General features: G+C 38.3%; 1 protein-coding gene across 1 annotated transcript; it reads right to left on the bottom strand.

Moving 5' to 3' along the window:
• Positions 1-2,829: 2,829 nt before the first annotated feature.
• LOC120048542 (cornifelin homolog A-like) lies at positions 2,830-4,305 on the bottom strand. The gene is made up of 4 exons (XM_038994607.1): positions 4,290-4,305; positions 3,344-3,451; positions 3,128-3,264; positions 2,830-2,922 (listed from the first exon to the last, which is right to left on the bottom strand). Exons 1-4 carry the CDS (start codon positions 4,303-4,305, stop codon positions 2,830-2,832), a joined length of 354 nt encoding a protein of 117 aa, XP_038850535.1.
• Between the last annotated feature and the right edge of the window lie 4,287 nt (positions 4,306-8,592).

Below are 8,592 nucleotides of genomic sequence, written 5' to 3'. Positions count from 1 at the left end.
AGATGAACGGAGCAAAGTACTAAGAGATCCTTGGTGAAAACCTGCTCCAGAGCGCTGAAGACCTCTGACTGGGGCAAAGGTTAATCTTCCAACAGGACAACAACCCTAAGCACACAGCCAAGATAATGCAAGAGTGGCTTCGGGACAAGTCTCTGAATGTCCTTGAGTGGCCCAGCCAGAGCCCGGATTTCAAACCGATCGAACATCTCTGGAGAGACTTGAAAATAGCTGTGCAGCGACGCTCCCCATCCAACCTGACAGAGCTTGAGAGGATCTGCAGAGAAGAATGGGAGATACTTCCCAAATACAGGTGTGCAAAGCTTGTAGAGTCATACCCAAGACGACTCAAGGTTGTTATCGCTGCCGAAGGTGCTTCAACAAAGTACTGAGTAATGAGTAGGGACACGCCTACTTTTACTATTTTCTATATTGTAGAATAATAGTGAAGACATCAAAACTATGAAATAACACATATGGAATCATGTAGTATCCAAAAAAGTGTTAAACAAATCCAAATATATTTTAAGATTCTTCAAAGTAGCCACCCTTTGCCTTGATGGAGTGCTGCATCAGATGGCCTGGCCTCCACAATCACCCAACCCCAACCCAATTGAGATGGTTTGGGATGAGTTGGACCGCAGAGTGAAGGAAAAGCAGCCAACAAGTGCTCAGTATATGCGGGAATTCCTTCAAGACTGTTGGAAAAGCATTCCAGGTGAAGCTGATTGAGAGAATGCCAAGAGTGTGCAAAGCTGTCATCAAGGCATAGGGTCGCTACTTTGAAGAATCTCAAATATAATATATATTTGGATTTGTTTAACACTTTTTTGGTCACTACATCATTCCATATGTGTTATTTCATAGTTTTGATGTCTTCACTATTATTCTACAATGTAGAAAATTGTAAAAAAAAAAAATAAAAAAATACCTTGAATCAGTAGGTGTGTCCAAACTTTTGACTGGTACTATATATACATTTGCAAAAACTTTGCCATTATGGGGTATTGTGTGTAGATTGATGAGGGGGGGGAAACAATTTAATCCATTTTAGAATAAGGTTTTAACTCGTGGAGAAAAAAAGAAAATGTGGAAAAAGTCAAGGGGTTTGAATACTTTCCGAATGCACTGTATATTGTGCCCAATAGAAAAGAATGGTGAATAATGTATTGAGTACATTTCAAATCACTTTAATTGTAAATAAGAATATATAATGTTTCTGAACATTTCTACATTAATGTGGATGCTACCATGATTACGGATAGGCCTAATCATGAATGAATAGCAAATAAGGATGAGTGAGAAAGTTACAGATGTCCGCAAAACATGCTAACATCTCACCATTACCAATAACAGGGGAAGTCACGATTTTATTGGGGGTATGATAGTTATGCATCTGTAACTTTCTTACTCATCATTATTCACAATTCATTCATGATTATCCCTAATCATGGTAACATCCAGATGAATGTAGAAGTGTTCAAAGACATATTATATTCTTATTTACAATAAAAGAGACTGAAAAATGACACAATAAATTATTTACCATTCATTTCTATTGGACAACTAAAACAAACTGCAAATGCATCCACCAAGTGTGTAGTCACAAGCATGATGTAGTCATTGTGTGCTAGGTATATGGGACCAAATAAGAAACGTTTCACTAAATGTAATACACTATAAGTGAATTTGTCCAAATACATATGACAGCTTCAAATGGGGGTCTAGATAGGGTACATAAAGTGCTTTCATTTCTAATGGTAAAACAGATATGTATGAAAATACACTCAAATAGAAGGTGACATTGCGTACTGTTGCCTCATATAAATTAACATGTTTGATCTCAAATCCAAAATGCTGTAATATAAAGCCAAATTAAAAGTTTTAGTTTCACTGTCAAAATAAATATGTAGTGTACATCTTGGCTTGTATTAATGAAATAGTATGTAAACAATCAAAATGTGTAGGTACCATTCTAGCCATTACTTACAGACATCTCTGTCAACACAGCAATCCATCACTCCAGAGCTCCATGTCTTTTTCTGGATCCCGGCAAACTGGCCCCCAGCTAAAGTCCTTGGTTGTCTTGTAGTGGCGTCTTGAAATACGTTGCACATATTTCCTGCAACTACCCTGCTCAATGAATATAAATTAATACAGAATTAATATAGACCTAGATTTTACTTCTAGCTAGCTAGCTCATCATACGAATAGCTAGCTAGCTACCTAGCAACAGTAGCCAGTTACTTGAGCAAATGTAAATATTATAAAATAAAATTATCTGCAAAGTAATGCATTTGCATTCTTAATGTTTACTCTTTAGTAAACGTTTCTTTTGTGTATCAAAAACGTACCTAGAGGTTAACAAACAAGCCTAATCTAGCTAGAAAATTAGTTTATGGCACGCTTTGGTGTTTAGGATGTTACTAGGCAACGGTAATTCATAAATTGCATTCCACAGCCACGATCATCCCTCCATCCATTGCCAAAACTATGAAAATGTGTTGAAAATTCTGAGACTATTTCCTCTTATATATTAATTGTACTTTACTTTGTCATTGTTTTAGCAACAAATAATAATCAATAGTCAAATTGACAGCTGCATGTGCAAGAAAATAAACAAAAACATTAATTATGGTTGTGCACAATATACAAAAGTTGTATAATCGTACATGCAGGTTTATTAGGCCTTTTTGTAAATTCCATGCATGACTTATTCAATTGGAATTCATCAGATACTGTATGTAATATAAAGCCATCAGTGTTTTTCTTCTTCTTTTATTAGGTATGCACAGACCCCCAAAACTCAAATGGATTGATTGCCTTTCAATCTCAACCCAGTTGGTGTTTCATCTCTCTTGCCATCTGACATAGAGCACAGGGTCCACAGAACATGTGCACTGCCCAGTCATCAATTAAGCTGCCCTAGAAATACAGAGGGAGGATTAAAAATATATATATGTTTTGCTTATTGGTGACTACTGTACTGTATAAGTACACATACATCATACAGTCAAACCAAGCTATCAAAATTGACAATGATGTTGTTCAGCAATATAGTTAAAGTAGTTATTCATTAATACACAGATGTTTTGCAGGTTTGTTGCACTGTACTAGACAGCTTTCTCACCGGGATGTTGTATCTCTCTCTCATTGATGTGCGCATCATCATCATAGTTCTTGGCAGCAGGGGGAGACAGAAGCATTCACCATACCTCTCAGCCATCTGACAGGCTAGGCACATTGAACAGAAGGTACCACACAAACCTGGAAGATACAAATTATTATGAAATTGTAGACATAGCTTTTAAAAAGGTTAATGTTTGCTATTACAGCCTACACTTACAGACCCTCCTGTCAATGCAACAGTCCAGAATCCTTGAGTTCCACTTTGCCGGAGTATTGGGTTGACTCATTACTGCTCTATCACACACTCCATATCCAGATTTGCAGGCTGAAATAATAAGAAATGTATAGGTATGTTGAAGACAATTGGGACCTGCAGTAATCATTAGAACATTTAACAGGGCTCTACAGTGTGACCATTTTACTCACATATATGCCTAAATATTTTGCTGTGCAACCTTGAATTGAAATTTAGGAGCACCAATGTGCCTAGACAAATCAAGGATTCCAGTTTTATTACCTCAAATATGTTTTATTTTGCTCCTAAATTTCTTTAGGTGCTCCAACATATTTTCAATATTTGTTAAAAAAAATAATAATAATAAAAAAGATAATCGTAGCCCTGTTTAAATATTCTATTTATTTGACAAATATTGTCTGTTTGGGGTCATTTTGAACAGGGTAGGGTAGGGTAGGTTACTGAAGTGATACTGTAATCCGAAATACGGGGCATGATTATCCTATAGCTGCGCTTAATAGTAACTTTACCTATCATACCAATTAGAAAGGAGGGTTGTAAGTGTGGAGCTCACTTATTTTATTATTATTAGGCCTGGCTATGTTCTCCTCTACCGCCATCTATAGGGAATCTAGCTAACTGCGTTAGGACCAAACTTGTGCAGAGGTCTGATATGTACTTCCTTCCCGAGGAAAGGTTTGTTTGATTGATAATTGGCGAATTTTTTAAAAGAATTGTTAGCTAGCTAGTTACAAACTCAATTCCAGTTGCTAACCACAGCATCATCACAAGCTGAGCTCTAACGTTAGCTTAGTAAAACTACAGCATTTGTTCCTAAGGGACCTTCATTTCAACAACCACAAAACTTTACAAACAATTACCGTAAGCAATCAACAGGCTTGGACTCAACAATGCGTTTCCGTTTTACCTTCTTTTTTCTCCATTTGAAATCACTCCATATGACAACCTCATCCAGCGAAGTTGATAGGCAACGCCAGTGTCAGTGAATTGTTATTAGAACGGTTGCCAAAATTAAATCTAAACACTAACGTTATTGATTGATTGGCGGGAGACTGGGTAGGAGCTTGAAAAGTATTCTCTGATAGATTTTTAGCAAATGACATGGCTATTTATTTATACATAAATGATTAATTCCAATCAATTAAACTGTTTTGATAGTCAAAGGCAAATATTCAAGTTTTAATGTCACATGCACAAGTACAGAATAATTTGCCAAAAAAAGATAAGAATATTTGAAATATAATACTGTATTGTATAAATAATCAAGATGGGTCTATATAAATGAAATGAAAGACAATTAAATAATACATTAAATAAAAATATATTTACTTTAGTATGGAGGCTGTCTAAAGTTGAATTATATTTTTTTCACATTTTGAAAATGCACTACCTGTAATTAGTTGAATAGACAATTTTACTGTTTTCAAATGTTTTATTGTATTTAGAATGCCACAATTTCATTCAATGACTGGGTGCACAAACACTGCAGACGGCCAGCAGTGGTCTGCCAGTTGCTGCCTTGGATTTTCTTGGTTTTCCGTTTAGGATGTTTCTGCAAAACACTTCCCTCATTTTATACACATCATTAATCTGGGTGCCTGTCTGTGATAGTTTTAATTTTCAATGAAATATCTGAGATTATGTGGGGAAATAGGGAACAAAAACACTGTTTTATGAATGAAAACATTTGTCCATTTTAGAAACATATTGTGTAATGCCCAGTGTTAATCCTATGTACTTTTAGTGATAATTAAGTAGGCTACCTCTGCAAGGTTTCTATCAAATATACTTTTCCCATTTCTTATATCAAGTACCCACTGGGCACAGACGTCAATTCAACATCTATTCCGCGTTGGTTCAACGTTATTTCATTGAAACAACATTGATTCAACCAGTGTGTACCCAGTGGGATACACTACTTCACTACCTCAACATGCTTTAGTTAGTTATGGGATTTATTGTGTTTATTTTGTTTTTCTTTTGTTCCTACTTGATGCCATACACAGAGCCTTGATTGATTTTAGGTGGGTTTCCATGGCCAATTGTTTCTGTGTCACTTTGTTTCTGTGTTTCTATGATGGAATGAAGCTAGGAATTCTGCTTGAGTTATTGTGAGATTATGCTTTATGCTAAAATACTGTCTCTGTGGTGTGGATTTTAGGTTTAAATGGGCCACATACAGACATCATGCATTTCCTTTTTCCCATTTAATCTAAACTAAAAAAGACACGTCCTCTCACTGTCAACTGCATTTATTTTCAGCAAACTTAACATGTGTAAATATTTGTATGAACATAACAAGATTCAACAACTGAGACATAAACTGAACAAGTTCCACAGACATGTGACTAACAGAAATGGAATAATGTATCCCTGAACAAAGGGGGGGGGGGGGGGGGGGGGTCAAAATCAAAAGTAACAGTCAGTATCTGGTGTGGCAACCAGCTGCATTAAGTACTGCAGTGCATCTCCTCCTCATGGACTGCACCAGATTTGCCTATTCTTGCTGTGAGATGTTACCCCACTCTTCCACCAAGGCACCTGCAAGTTCCCGGACATTTCTGGGGGGAATGGCCCTAGTCCTCACCCTCTGATCCAACAGGTCCTAGTCGTGCTCAATGGGATTGAGATCCGGGCAATTCGCTGGCCACGGCAGAACACTGACATTCCTGTCTTGCAGGAAATCACACACAGAACGTGCAGTATGGCTGGTGGCATTGTCATGCTGGAGGGTCATGTCAGGATGAGCCTGCAGGAAGGGTACCACATGAGGGAGGAGGATGTCTTCCCTGTAACGCACAGCATTGAGATTGCCTGCAATGACAACAAGCTCAGTCCGATGATAATGTGACACACCGCCCCAGACCATGACGGACCCTCCACCTCCAAATCGATCTCGCTCCAGAGCACAGGCCTCAGTGTAACGCTCATTCCTTCGATGATAAACGCGAATCCAACCATCACCCCTGGTGAGACAAAACCGTGACTCGTCAGTGAAGAGCACTTTTTGCCAGTCCTGTCTGGTCCAGCGACGGTGTGTTTGTGCCCATAGGCGACGTTGTTGCCGGTGATGTCTGGTGAGGACCTGCCTTACAACAGGCCTACAAGCCCTCAGTCCAGCCTCTCTCTGCCTATTGCGGACAGTCTGAGCACTGATGGAGGGATTGTGCGTTCCTGGTGTAACTCAGGCAGTTGTTGTTGCCATCCTGTACCTGTCCCGCAGGTGTGATGTTCGGATGTACCGATCCTGTGCAGGTGTTACACGTGGTCTGCCACTACGAGGATGATCAGCTGTCCGTCCTGTCTCCCTGTAGCGCTCTCTTAGGCGTCTCACAGTCTGGACATTGCAATTTATTGCCCTGGCCACATCTGCAGTCCTCATGCCTCCTTGCAGCATGCCTAAGGCACGTTCATGCAGATGAGCAAGGACCCTGGGCATCTTTCTTTTGGTGTTTTTCAAAGTCAGTAGAAAGGCCTCTTTAGTGTCCTAATTTTCATAACTGTGACCTTAATTGCCTATCGTCTGTAATCTGTTACTGTCTTACTGTCTTCCACAGGTGCATGTTCATTAATTGTTTATGGTTCATTGAACAAGCATGGGAAACAGTGTTTAAACCCTTTACAATGAAGATCTGTGAAGTTATTTGGATTTTTTACAAATTATCTTTGAAAGACAAGGTCCTGAAAAAGGGATGTTTCTTTTTTTGCTGAGTTTATATGCTAGATCTATCAAGTTAGTGCCTACAGGAAGTGTGTATCCCTTACGTAATGGATGAGCGCATTTGTGTGCCCTGGTCATAGGCCTACGTGCTTTCCCCCCTCCTATATGGAGCATGCGTCATAACTACCACATTGCAGTGTTTGCGTAATGTTGAGAGTTCACATGTTTTTATTAATAAGCGATGAGGATACCAATTTTAAAAAGCATTGTAAGTTTGGCCTTATAATGCATGAGAAATAGCCTACAAATGAATATGCCACCTGCACTGTGAGACTATGGATGTGATAATATAATGTTATTAATATCATGACAAAGGTATAGGTAACTGTTAAAATAAATCAAACACCAACATAAAGTGTCTTACAGTTTTTTTACAATCACTTTGGCACTAATTTCGGAACCTTGATGTCATTTTTCAAAACTCTAGACACAAAACTCACAACCAATAATCAAAATGCAAATTTTTCAAAATTCTAACACTTAATCCAATTGCTTGGACGCAATACACATAAAGCTAAGATCATTTGTTCATTGAACTAAAATCACCTGTTCAAAATGACACAACTTAACATCAAAGTATTACCATTTCAAAATGCAATTCACACATTACATCTGAGATTACTGTCTATTCATTTCATTACAATGATCTAACTGCTCAAAACGATAAGTAACTGTTGCATTACTCTTAATGCATAGTTTTATGGAAACTGACAAACAATATTCCATGTTTAGATCATGAACGTTTCAGGATAATGAGATCTGTTGACACCAATTATCGTTGAACATGAACCAATAGTACTACATTATCTATGGATGTAATATTTCATCATCATTCTTTATCAGACACTGTTTCTATGGTCCCATGTACCACTTTTTCAGACCATGTTTTCAGATTTGACATTACTGTACACTCACCGGCCACTTTATTAGGTACACTTATCTAGTACTGGGTAGGACCCCCTTTTGCCTTCACAACAGCCTGAATTATTCACGGTGTTGTACGTTAAGAGATGCCCTTCTGCACAGCACTGTTTTAAACAGCTGTTATTTGAGCATTTGTGGCCTTTCTGTTAGCTTGAATGAGTCTGGAAATTCTCCTCTGACCTCTCTCATTAACAAGGTGTTTTTGCCCACAGAACTGCCGCTCACTGAATGTGTTTTGTTTATCGCACCATTTTCTGTAAACTCTAGAGACTGTAGTGCATAAAAATCCCAGGAAGGCAGCTGTTTCTGAGATGCTGGAATCACCATGTGTTGCATCAACAATCATACCATGGTCAAAGTTGCTTAGATTATGCATCTTGCCTGTTCTAATGTTAGGTCGAACAACAACTAAAGCTCTCTACTCTATATACTCTATATATTCAGTTGCAGGCAGCCACATGATTCGCTGTTCGAATGTAACCCTCCTTGGTGGGCTAAATCAGGTCTGTAGAGCGGATGGCATGACCTATGTCATTGTGTGGGATAATGTCAGGTTCCATCATGC

This window comes from Salvelinus namaycush, chromosome 5, assembly GCF_016432855.1.
Source record: "Salvelinus namaycush isolate Seneca chromosome 5, SaNama_1.0, whole genome shotgun sequence".
NCBI lineage: Eukaryota > Metazoa > Chordata > Actinopteri > Salmoniformes > Salmonidae > Salvelinus > Salvelinus namaycush.
Note: the sequence above shows the minus strand (reverse complement) of the source record. Positions and strands in the feature narration are given on the sequence as shown.